The sequence below is a fragment of the Antechinus flavipes genome, chromosome 4, assembly GCF_016432865.1.
Source record: "Antechinus flavipes isolate AdamAnt ecotype Samford, QLD, Australia chromosome 4, AdamAnt_v2, whole genome shotgun sequence".
NCBI lineage: Eukaryota > Metazoa > Chordata > Mammalia > Dasyuromorphia > Dasyuridae > Antechinus > Antechinus flavipes.
In genome coordinates this window covers 24,620,475-24,633,498 of record NC_067401.1, presented here as the reverse complement: position 1 = coordinate 24,633,498, position 13,024 = coordinate 24,620,475, and the positions used below count along the sequence as shown (strand labels likewise).

Sequence of the window (13,024 nt, the reverse complement as noted above, 5' to 3'; positions counted from 1 at the left end):
TCCAACTCACAAAGAACTTTTATTCTAATGAGAAAAACTCTTATTCTTCATTTTCTCCTTCTCCTCCTCTTCTTCTTGTGTTTTCTTCTTCTTCTTCTTCTCTTCTCCTTTTCTCTTTCTCCTCTTCTTCCTCCTCCTCCTTCTCTTCCCCCTCCTCTTTCCTGTCTTCTTCCTCCTCCTCTTTTTCTCTTCTTCTTTCTCCCCTCATCTTCCTTCTTCTCCTCCTCCCCCTCCCTTTTTCTCTTTTGCTGCTGCTTCATATTTTTCTTCACCATCATTTTCTTTTCTTCCTCCTCTTTTCCGCTGTCTCCTTATTTTTCCTCTACTCTTACCTCTTCCTCCTCCTTCCTGTCTTTTTCTTCTGCCTTTCTTCTTCTTCTTTTACTTTTTCTTCTCTTTTCCTCTTCCTCTTCCTTTCCTTCTCCTCCTCCTCTTTTTCTTCCTCCTCTTTTTCTTCTCTTCCTCTTCTCTCCCTCCTCTTTCTTCTCCTCTTCTTCCTCCTTCTCCTCTTCCCCCCCTCCTCCTTGTCTTCTTTTTCTCCTCCTCCTCTTTCTCCTCCATCTTCTTTTCTTTGCCTTCCCCTTTTCCTCTGCCTTCATTCCCTTTTCTTCCTCCTCCCAGAAGACGGAGGTTCTTTCATTTCCGTTTCTGCGCCCCCAGTACCTAACACGATTCCTGGCACATGGCAGGTACTTAATGAATACTTGTTGGTTGACTGAGAGATTAACCAGCCAGCCCGGCATGGTCCTGTCCTACGCCTCCAGGGACCAGACCATTACTTTCTGGCCTTGTCCTGGTACCCGCTGGCGGCTGGCAGCTCTTCCCACCTCATGGCATTTAATAACGGATGAAGGCCGGGCTGCAGAAACAAAAGGCCGCCCATCTGGTTCACATCTAAAAGGGCCCGGCCCAGCCCTCGTTAAATAGAGCGGGGGCCAGTCCTTGCCTCTGCCTTTGAAGGGGAGCAGCACCTCCTGATCCGGGAGAGGAGCATTTTCCGCTGGCTCAATTGTCATCTCTCAGGGACTCGCTCACCGGCCTGAACTTACACGCTTGAGTGGAGCTCTGCTCTCCGGGATCTGATAGGGCAGCCTGAAGAATTCTTAGGAAGGAGCATCTTTGACCTCCGCTTATCCAGAGCTCCTGGGGTTCCTTTCCAGGAAGGAGGAAGCGTGCCCCGGTTTGCCCCGGCCCCCTTTGTCTCCCTCTGTGCTCTTCCCCCTCCTCTGTCTCTGACTCTGTCTCTGTCTCCCGCACAGGAACTCAGCGAGATGCTTTACACGGATCGTCCCGACTGGCAGAGCGTCATGCAGTACGTGGCCCAGATCTACAAGTACTTTGAGACCTAGACCCATCAGGAGGAGAGAGATGGAGGAGGAGGAGGAGGAGGTAGAGGAGGAAGAGGAGGAGAAGAAGGAGAAGGAGGAGGAGAAGAAAAAGGAAGAGGAGGAGGAAGAGGAGAAGGACCAAGGAAAAGGGAACGCCACAGAAGCACTCGATCACTTTATAAAGGAAACAAAAAAAGAAAATTCTCCATCCTGTTCCACCAACCAACCAAGCTCCTGGTTCTGAAGCAAGATTCTTTGGTGGTCCAGAAGGAACTGCAGAGAGAGTGAGACAGTGGCCAGCTACACCCGCCCTTCCACAGCATCGACACACGGGCCCTCCCCCACGCCTGCACACATGTGTCACACACACACACACACACACACACACACACACACGACCACACAAGGAGATCCGGCCACGTCCAAGGCAGAGAAGGTTTCCCTTCCACGGGATGGGTCTAAAAGGAATAACTTCATTCTAGATACCAGCGGTCCCTCTGGGACCCGGGTCCGTTCTGGCTGAGCAAGCCCAGCTTCTAGGTTCTAGTGCCCCGTGCTGGGTCTAGGGCCGCTCTCTGCCCCGTCGACAGACTGCCCCATGGCGGCGGGGGTCCTGTCAGCTCTCAGATCCCTCACACACCCCCGCCTTACCCGCTTACCCCCCGACCCCCGCCTTCCCAACACTAAGCTCCCTTGTTGGTCTCCCCCTGCCCCTTGTCCTTCCAAAATGCAGAACCTGCCTTTGTGCACAGTCAGGACAGATGGACGCCAACTTGGGGCGGGGGCTTGTTGTCGGGAGCGAGATTCCCAGAGCCCCGGGGAGCACGCGCGTCCTGCGGCTGCGACCCTGTGCCGGCAGCCCCCTCCCCGGAGCCACACGCATATACCCGGGGCCTGGGCGCCTTTAGAAGGCGGCTTCCTTCTCTGGTTGTCTCCTAGATGAAGCGAGAGCTGGACTAACCGGCTGTGTCCATGCACAAGCCCCTCCCTGTCTGGGAGAGCCCACCCGCAGGGCTGCTGATCCAACACCCCCCACCCCCTGTGCACACACAGGCTCGCCTGGGACCCCGTCTGCGGGCAGAGCAGCCCGTCCCCCGTGGCTCATGAGGCCGCCCAGCTCTGTGGGGTTTGAGGTGCCCCCAGGGGAACCTGGGCAGGTTGTCACTGAACACGAGGTCCAGTTTCCTGGGGTCTCTCCCACATCCTGGCAAAAGGAAGCCGGGGGCAGGATACGGGAGCCGCTGGGAGAGGAATCGGGCCGGGGGCTTCGGCTCTCCTAGAACGTAAGGCAGAGACACAGACTTTTAGGGACCCACGGGGTTTTCTTGGGGAAGTCTCATCCCTTATCCAAGAGCCCCTCATCTCCCCAGTAGGGTTAGGGACAGGGGCCCGTTGGTGGATGTCCTGAGCGGGGAAGTTCATCAGGAAAGCGTAAGGACGTGGCGCCTGCCGCGCAAAGACTGAGCTCTGAGCGATGGTCCATCTGAAAGTTGAGATAGGTTCGGTGTTTAGCGAATTGAGATGTCTGGGATGGGGGGGGCTGTCACAGCTGACCCCCTGAGCTGTGTAGTGAGAGAGGGGCGTAGGCGAGGCCCCGTTAGGAGTTTGGGCCCTTATTAGTTTATTCTGAGACGGCGAAGCCCTAGTCTAACCCGTACGGAGCTCTAACTGCCAGTGTTGGGTTCTAGAACAAACCCCATAAAGTAGCCTTCCAACCCTCCCTGCTGGTCCCAGAAAAGACCCCGGAGCCAACTCTCCAGTGGGAGCGGAACGGAGATAGAAAACATAAGGACGCCGGCCCAAGCGGGAGGGGGGAGGGGGAGAGACTCCAGGACACTGTGCAGCCGCTGCGGGGGGAGAAGCAGGATGGGGTAAGCTAGAGCCCCCTGACCTTTGGGGGGAGGGGGACGGAGAAGTGTGCCTTCTTGTAGCTTCCTAGTCTAACCAGTTTCCCTGGTTAACTAACCAATGTCTATGCTGTTGAAGGAGTGAAAATGATGTCAAAATATAAATGTATTGAATTTTACAACTGCGTCATCCTTTGCCATCATTTTAAGTTGTCGCATCCTTTAAAGCGTCTGTGCCCTGGGGCCCAAACCCCGCTTGCCCCGTCCTGATTCTAGCCCTGCTCACAAATAGGTGCGTTTGGTCACAGAGGGACAAGGATAATTCAGTCTAATCTCTCCACGCTGGGGGAGATAACGGAGCACACATCCTCCTGACAACGGGCCAATCACGTGGGGAGGCTCCGCGCCATCCCGATACAGAAGGGGAAGGCCCATCGCTGGAGTCCTGATTCTGGCTCCCGACTCGGTGTTCCCAAAGGCCCTGCCTCCTCCCCGTTCCGGGTCTGGGGGCACCGAGGAGAACACGTTTCTCATTGTCTTTCCCAGAGACATAAAAACAGAGTTGGAAATGACACAGACAAATGTCTGGTAACGATCATGGCCCCAAACACTCCCGTTTCAGCAGGAGACGTGTTTGGACCGATCTCCTTTCCCCTTCCTGATGCTTGTACGAATGTGCCAGGCCCTCGGCACGGCGCCCTCCCGGCCCACACCATCTAGAGCCTCTCCTCGCCTTCATCACCTTCTGGGTTAGTGGAGAGAAATGGGGGGTCCGGACGGTGGGATCGAGCTCTTCCATGTTCGATTTCATGTTGAGGGTATTTGCCTCTAAAATTGGATTGGACCAGGTGACCCCCACGGTCTCTTCTGGCGCTAAAATTATAAACTGTAATTTCATTGGCAACAGGAACTCCCAGACTAGAAATGCCCTCCTCCAAAACTTACCATCCTTTTTTTTTTTTTTTTTGCTGAGGCACTTTGGGTTAAGTGACTTGCCCAGGATCCCAGAGCTAGTAAGTGCTAAGTGTCTGAGATCAGATTTGAACTCGGGTCCTCCTGACTAAAGAGCCTTCCAATCTTGAGAGAGTCTGGGGGATGCTACGCGGTCACACAGCCAGGATGGGTCAGAGACGACCCTTGAACTCTGGCAATTCTAATTCAGACCCTGACTGGTAAACAAGGAAAAGCCATAGTAAAGTCCTTTTTAAAAGGTCACACCTAAATATCAGATTATCTCCCCCTTGGGGGGGCATTACATTCTGCATCGGGCCATTGGTACAGTTCTTCCCAGACAGTTCCCCTCATTGATGAGGAAGGGGGGTGGGGTATCCCCAAAACTTAGCTTAGGGCATTCCTGCCGGATCTTGATTTCATGATAACATGTAATAGCTGGATTTTAATTTCAGTTCTTATTCATCTATAAAATGAGGAGGTGGAACTAGATTTCAGTTTTTAGATCTCCATCCTATAAATCGCAAATCTCCTCCGGGCTCAGTTTCCTCATCTGTAAAATGGGTATGTTGGACCTGATAGATTCTGAGGTTCCCTCCCAGCTCTTAGAGCCGTTTATCTGATCTTTGTTGACCCTCATCCAGGAGACAAAGGTCAATCCCCTCTGTGGCACCCATGGGTAGAATTAACCTTGTCTGCTGTGCGATAGCATCAGCTTCAAGCAGCAGAGTGGAGAAGGGAGCTGGGACTCATCTTCTGGGAGGTGGGGCTTTGTCCCTGACGCCCCTTCCTGACGTGCAGAAGGAGGGAGCTTGTTCTGTTACAGTTCCCCTCTCTGGGCAGCGGGGTTCTGTGTGCGAATCCTCGGCAGGGGGTGCCGGGTGCAAATCCTTGCTCTGTTCTCATCTCTCTGCAGCATCTCCATTCTCACCCCAGCTTTGTGGAGGGGGGGCTGCTCTGATCCTTTTGCAATTGAGAAAACTGAGGCTGAGACTGGTCGGCCTCGGATGTGCTCCTGCCCTGAATGATCTCGACCGAATTATTTCAGCTCTCAGGGTCTCAGTTTCCTCATCTGTAAAATGAGCTGGAAAAGGAATCGCAAACCCCCCAGTATCTGCAGAGAAAATCCCAAGGAGTCAGGATGGAAAACCCGACTGAATCCAGTGTGATGCTGGAGATAAAATGACAGAAATGAGCAGTTTTCAAAAAGCTTGTGTTCTAATAGGCCCACGGGTCTATACTTGTATTTATACATTGATTAAAAAGGACCCAAAGTTGTTAGGGAGGGAGGGCACCCCGCCTGTATTTGTATACATGCACAGAAGATGTATAAAATGGACACAAAGTTGTCCCGGGAGGGAGGGCAGCCCGCCCCCACCGCCGCATCTCCCATCCCCTGCTGGAGTGGGAGGGAGGACTAGGAAGATGTTTCATTAAGATGGAGCTTCTGCATCCTTTCCAGCAGACCTGCGGCCACCCAGGACGTTGGTGGGTCCCAGAATTCCCGTGGGAAGGGCCTGAGAAGCTGTGGAGCCCAACCCCTCATTACACGGGAGGAAACAGTTAAGGGGCTTGCCCCGACCCCGACGTCAGTGGCAGGGCCAGGGTTCAGGGCGGCGTCCCCCGATTCCACGGCCGGAGTTCCAGGGGTCCGTTCCCTTCCCCGTTCTGCCGCCCTGACATTTCCATTCACGTCACATCCCAAGGAAGCAAAGCTGTCGCACAAGCGGTATTTTAGGGACCCGGGAGCCATGTTCCTCCCATCTCTTGACCTCGGTGTGCGTACAGACATGGGCCGCCTCATGCTCCCTGATGGGTTGCGAAAGGGACTTGGAAGGAGACGCGGGCGTTCTGTTCTGGGATGTTCAGCCAAAGCAGGACTCACAGGGCCGTCCCAGGGCAGCTATTAATACAAAATTAGTATTAGTAATAATAAATCCTGAGCTCGAAGAGATAAGGTGGACGGTGAGGTCACTGACCGGGGCCCGGAGACTCGGAGTCCACCAGATGAATGAAGAAAGGGCATGTAGGGGTGTGACTGAGGAGGGGCAACAAGTGGGGTCCAGGGGCTGGAGCTTCCTGGAAGGCTTAGGTGGTTTCCTGTCAAGGAGCTGATTAAACAGGATGTGGGGGGCAGGGATAGCAGGAGTTCCTGGGTGTGGGAGATAAGTCACCAGGAAGCAAGTGGAGCCCAAGGAGGTGTCCGTATGCGGCCCTTCCTCACACCCCATTCTACCCTGCGCTACTCCGCAGGTCAACACTCAGCCCACTGCCTGGTCCTTAGTAGGTGCTTTATAAATGTTTGTTGATTGATTGACTGATTCCTCCCTCAAAGGGAACCACTCCCTCTCCCTCTCCCCCCATTCAGAGAACACAGGATTTCCTTGAGCAAGATTTTCAACCCTTTTGCAAATATCTGAGCAAGGGGTGATTGGGAACGATTCAAACCACATAAAGCAAGAGGACCGCCTTACTCTTGCTGTTTCCTTATCTGCCATCGTAGGCAGGGCACGATGGGAAAGGGGTTGGCTTTGAAGGAAGAAAAGCCTAGATTCAGGTGATCCTTCTAATACTTCTGATAGTTGTGAGACACTGGGTAAATCACTCGGGATTAGGATTGGAAATTAAGTTCCTGGAGAGCTTAGAAGTCCCTCAATGTTTGCTAAGTTCCTTAAGAATAGCTAAAAATGCAATTATAATAACTACCTTTGATATTTGAAGGCTTACCAAGCATTTTACAAGTAACCCATTTTATTGTGATGACAATAACCCTGGGAGGTAGGTGCTATTATTATCCCCATTTTATAGATGAGAAAACGGAGGCAGAGAAGTTTAGGGACTTGCCCAGGATCATATGGCCAGTAAGCTATCTGAGGTCAGATTTGAACTCAGGTTCCCCTGACTACAGACTCAGAACCAGAGGCTTCCAGTCATGAAGGCAAGGATCGTCTCTTCCTCAATATTTATATATCATTTAGTATGATGCCTGGCACATAGTAAGTGCTTAATGAGTGCTTTTTTATTTATTCATTCATTGGACACCTAACGTTCTATTCCAATATAATATAAATCCCTTAATGGAAGAGACTAGTCTAATTTTTGTTTTTCTGTCCCTGAGACTACAAACAGTGAGGGGTATACAGTAACTGCTTAATAAATGCTTACTAGATTGGTTAGTAAATTACACATGGGCAACTCATCATCTGCATTGGTGGAGGGAGTTACCACGCTGGGAGTTCCTATGTTGACTTTGAGTAAATCACTTCCCCTCTGGGTCACCATGTTCTCGAATGTGAAATGAGGGGAATGTATTTCTAGCCCTAAGATCCTGTATCCTTAGTAAGGAACCCACCAGACTGGAATCATCTCATAGGAGACAGAATGGGACAGTCTGTGGAAGGAGGGGAATTGAGGGATGTGGGTTCAAACCCTCGTATCTGTGCCTCAGTTTCCTCATATGTAAAATGAATGTGTGGCACCTGGTGACCTCAGGCTGCTCTAATCCATGAACCTGCCATCTCCCATCACTCCCCTCTCCGGGAAGGGAAAGATGATGCCCACTGATTGCAAATGCTTCAGACCTTCAGTCTTGCAAGGGCAGCTTTTTGTGGCTCAAGCTAAGAGAGGGATAGTGTGTGTGTGTGTGTGTGTGTGTGTGTGTGTGTGTGTGAGAGAGAGAGAGAGAGACAGAGAGAGAGAGACAGAGAGACAGAGACAGAGAGACAGAGACAGAGACAGAGACACAGAGAGAGACAGAGACAGAGAGACACAGAGAGACAGAGACAGACACAGAGAAAGAGAAGGAAAGAAAGAGACAGACATAGAAGGGAAGAAGAGAGAGAAAAAATGAAGATTGTGTGTGAGAGACAAAGAGATGCAGAGACAGAGATAGGAGAGAGAGACAGACTGAAAGATACAGAGACAGAAACAGAGAGACAAAGAAGGAGAGAGAGAGACATAGAAGGAAAGAAAAAAGAGAAAATGAGTGTGTGTGAGAGAGAATGAGAGAGAATGGTGTGTGTGAGAGACAGAGACAGAGAGAGACAAAGAGACAGAGACAGAGAGACAGGGAAGGAGAGGGACCGAATCAAAGAAGGAAAGGAGAGAAAAAATGAGAGTAAATGAGTATGTGTGTGAGAGAGACAGAAAGAGAGGCAGAGAGACATAAACACACAGATAGACAGACAGAGACTGGGAGATACACAGAGAGATAGAGAAATAGAGATAAACAGAGAGACAGAGGCAGTGACAGAAGGAGAAATAGAAGAAAAAAGGAAAAAATGAAAGAATGAGAATGTGTGTCAGAGAGAATGAGTGTGTATGTGTGTGAGAGAGACAGAGAGACACAAACACACAGAGACAGAGACAGAGGAGAGAAACTGAGGCAGAGAGTTACAGAGAGAGACACACAGAGAGACAGAAACACAGAAGGAAAGAAGAAAGAGGGAAAATGAAAGAGAAAAAGCGTGTGTGAGAGAGAGACAGAGACACAGAGAGGGAGACAGTGCCGGAGGACTTTGAAAATCGGGTCTCCGGGAGGACCAATCTGTAACGATGGTTCTGCTGTCACCCCCCACACTTCCCCCACCTCCCCGAGGTCCCTCCCGGAATGCTGAGAGGGAGACAGCCCCGGAGTCCCGGCCGCGCGGACACATCTGCCCAGTTCAGGAAGAGTCGGTAGTTTGTCGGGGCCGCCCGCGCCAGGTGGGGACCGAGGCCGGAGGCCGCGCCCTTGCAGGTGGCGGGCGGGGATGCGGCCGCCCCCGCCGCTCTCACCTCTCTGAGCACGTGTTTGTTTAAGGCACAAACCGGCCGGATTTCGCGGGGCGTGGGGGGGGGCCTTCCCCGCCCCAGCCCGAGCCGCGCTGAGTACCTAAGGCTGCGCTAACGCCGTCCCCGTCCGGGGCTGGAGCGCGCTGGGCCGGGCAGGCTTCGGGCGCTCCCATAAACCATAAGCGCGGAGAGAAATCGTGCGGCCCCGAACCTGAGCATTCTAACCGACGCTTTGTTTCCGAGGCCTGGGCCCATCCCCTGGGAGTCTGTATAGCGAAGGGCTAATGAAAAGCAGGGTGGCTAGGGGGCGCCACAGTGCACAGAACGCTGGACTGAGAGTCAGAAGACCTGAGTTCAAATCCAGCCCCAGACAGTAGATGTGCGAACCTGAGCAAGTCACTTCCCTCCATTTGCCTCAGTTTCCTCATCTGTCAAATGAACTGAAGGAAAAAAATGGCGAACCATTCCAGTGTCTCTGTCCAAAAAAAAATTTAAAAAAATAACCCAAGGGGATCACGAAGAAGAGTTGGGTGCGACCGACAATGCGGCCAGTTTTCACCCTGATTGCAGAGCAGACACTTTAGGCCTGAGCTATTCACAGGCTCACAGCCTGAGGGCTAGATGGAAGTTAGAGACCCTCCAGCCCAGCCCTCCCCCAAGTCATGAGGATCATGATCAGGATTTGAACCCAGCTCCTCTGACTTCCATCGTACCACGCTAGCTGCCAAATCAGTGACCATTCCCCATAGAGCTTTCCAGTTACTGTTATAACTTTTAACAATAGTAATGCCTCCTCAGTCTGCTGGGCAGATGTACATTTATATTTCTCATTAGTGGCAACTCCTTTCTTCTCCCCCTCCTCTTTTTCCTCCTCCTCCTCGTCTTCTTTTTCTTCTTTTTTTTCTTCTTCTCATCCTCTTCCTCCTCCTCCTCTTCCTCCTCTTCCTCCTCTTCCTCCTTCTCCTCTTTCTTCTTCTTCTTCTTCTCCTTCTTCTTCTTCTTCTTCTCTTCTTCTTCTTCTCCTTCTCCTCCTCCTCCTCCTCCTCCTCCTCCTCCTCCTCTCCTCCTCCTCCTCCTCCTCTTCCTCCTCCTCCTCCTCCTCCTCTTCCTCCTTCTCCTCTTCCTCTTCCTCTTCCTCCTTCTCCTCCTCCTTCTCTTTCTTCTCCTTTTCCTCCTTCTCCTTCTTCTTCTCCTTCTCCTTCTCCTTCTTCTTCTCATTCTTCTTTTCTTCTTCCTGATCTCATTTGATTTTTATTTTATTTTTTCAATTACATATAAACAACACATTTTAAGATTTGTTTTTCAAAATTTTGAAACCCACATTTTCTCCCTCTTTCTCATCCTCCTTGAGAAGGCAAGCAATTTGACACAGATCATACACGTGCAGTGAGGAAAACATTTTCATATTAGGGTGTTGCCGAAGAAAATGGAGACCAAAACAAGCATAATAAATGAAGTAGAAAAAGAAGTAGGTTCCAACGTGCATTCGAACATCTTCCATTTTTCTCGATAGGGGATGATATTTTTTAATCAAAAACCTTATGCAATCATCTTGGATCATCGTATGGCTAAGAAGAACAAAGTCATCACAGCTGATCATCTGGTTGTTCTCATTCTGCTCATTTCACTTTACACGAGTTCGTGTGAGTCTTTCCAGGTTCTCATCCTGCCCATCATTCTTTTTATTTATTTATTTTTAATACTCATTGCTTTATGCATCATGTCGGGAGAGAAAAATCAGAGCAAGAAGGGAAAAACCACGGGAGAGAAAAACAACAGAAAAAAGAGGTGAAATAGCATGTGTTGATTTGCATTCGTCTCCTTGGTGCTTTTTCTGGACGCAGATGGTGTTTTCTATCCAAAGTCTATTGGGATTGCTTTAGGTCACTGAAGCACTGAGAAGAAGCAAGTCTTTTATAGTTGATCACTGCCCATTCTTGCTGTTATAATGCACACTGCTTTCCTGCTTCTGCTTCTTTTGCTCAGCATCAGTTCATGGAACTCTTTCCAGGCCTTTCTAAAATCAGCTTGTTCATCTTTTTTTATCGAACAATAATATTCTATTGCCTCTGTTAGCCATTCCCCAAGGAATGGGCAGATATCTACTCATCCCCCAATTTTTTGCCACTACCAAAAGGGCCGCCACAAACATTTTGGCACGTGTGAGTCCTTTTCCCTTTTTTATGACTTCCTTGGGATACAGGCCCAGTAGAGACCTGCTGGGTCAAAGGGTCTGCACAGTTTGATAGCCCTTGGACATAGTTCCAAATCGCTCTCTGGAAAGGTTGGATCAGTTCACAATTCCACCAACAATGCATCAGTGTCCCGTTTTCCCACATCCCCTCCAACATTCATCATTATCTTTTTCTGTCATTTTAGCCAATCTGAGAGGTGGGAGTTGTTTTAATTTGTATTTCTCTAATCAATAGTGATTTAGCTGCTGATCATTCTTTATAGCACAAGAGTTCTCTCCTACAGTTATATTCCACAACTTGTTCAGCCCTTCCCCGGCAGATGGGCCTCCCCTCAATTTCCAATTCTTTGCCACCACAAAAAGAGCTGCTACAAACATTTTTGCATGCCCAGGTCCCTTATCTTTGATCACTTTGGCTATAAACCTAGTAAGGGTATTTCTGGGTCAAAGGGCATGGACGGTTTTATAGCCCTGTGGGCACGGTTCCAAATTACTAGGAGATGAGCTCCATCTCCTAGATACCACAGCCACGCCAGATCCCAGTAAGTGAGGAGCCGGCATCAGACTGTTCGTCCAGAATGGCCTTTTTCTTCTCCCCATCGTGAAAATCCAGCAGCTTCCCGTCCACATCCCAGCATCCACTAGCTGGGAACAGGAGGCACCCACAGGGGGTGGTGGGAAGGGCAGTGGATTTGGGAAAACAGGCCCCCAACCTCCAAGGAGACCTCGGAGGCCATTTCATCCCAAACATGGGAGGGCCGAAGACCCGAATTCCGGTCACCACTCACTAGGTAATTAACTGCGGGACCCTGGCCAGGCCATCTCTTTAGGTGTGTGGATAAATCCTTGTGGTGAAGGGCTCACCAAGACTCAGAACTGGAAAGAATCTTAAGAGATCAACTAATGCAAATTCTCCGTTTGACAGACGGGTCCAGGGGCACACGGGAAGTCAATGGCAGAACTGGGAGTCAAAGGCAAGTGTCGGGAGGCTAATGTAGCACCGCTCTCACCCCCAGGGCTGCCTCCTCCCTGCCTGTCTTATTCTGCTCGCAGGGGCCGGAGATCCAGCGAGGGTTTATGTCTTGTCTGGCGCAAAGGTTATTAACCTGAGAACTTGGCCAGGAAGACAAATTGCATCTATTTTCACTAACCTCAATTGAAATGGAATGGTTCATTTGATTCTTAAAAACAACAAAAACCTGCTTCTCAGCAGGGGTCCGGGGCGTCTCCAGATTGCCAAAGGGGCCCCGACCCAGGACAGATTAAGGAGCAGAATTGGTACCTCCTGGGGGTGGGGACCAGGGCTCACGTTTCCGTCACCTAGCCTGAGGGCCGCAGTCCTGCCAGAGTAATCCCATCCTTAACACCCAGGGAACAGCCAGGCCCTCCACACCGCCCTCTTTCTCCAGCTCCTCGGGCCTCTGGGAAGGAAAATGTCAGCACATGGACAAGAGCCGCGGGGAGCAGATCCAGGGACTCTGGCTCAGTGGTTAGAACAGAGGACTTGCCATCAGGAAAACCTGAGCTCAGTCATCCTGGGCAAGTGACTTCACCCTGTTTTCCTCGTTTCCTTCATTGCAACATGAGCTAGAAAAGGAAGCGATGAAGCCCTTTAATTCCCCTGCCGAGAAAATCCCACACACGGGATCACAAAGAACTGAACCATGCTCTAGAGGCTGGGCTGTGTGCTAGAAATATGGAGGCAAAAGGGAATCAAGCCCTGCCCTCGAGGAGCCCACGTCCTACCCGGGCAATGAACAGGATACAGAGGAACAAGATAGAGGCGACAATATTTCAGGGTAAGAACAATAACCGGGAGGGGGCAACGGGGGAGGTTCCCTGAAGACAGCTAAGCTTCCACAAGGCACAGGTGAAGAAGAGGAACAGTGGAGGGACATCCTGCGTTCCTACGGGGACCTTTCTTTTTGTCA

The 13,024-nt window shown here is 50.7% G+C and overlaps 1 protein-coding gene across 1 annotated transcript in view; it reads left to right on the top strand.

Annotated features, from left to right (window-relative positions):
• Nucleotides 1–3,357, top strand: part of SPECC1 (sperm antigen with calponin homology and coiled-coil domains 1) — a 280,120-nt gene extending 276,763 nt beyond the window's left edge. The window contains 1 exon segment of the mRNA XM_051992088.1: nucleotides 1,260–3,357. Coding sequence (XP_051848048.1) covers nucleotides 1,260–1,349 — 90 coding nt within the window. The 3' untranslated portion in view covers nucleotides 1,350–3,357.
• Nucleotides 3,358–13,024: the final 9,667 nt, after the last annotated feature.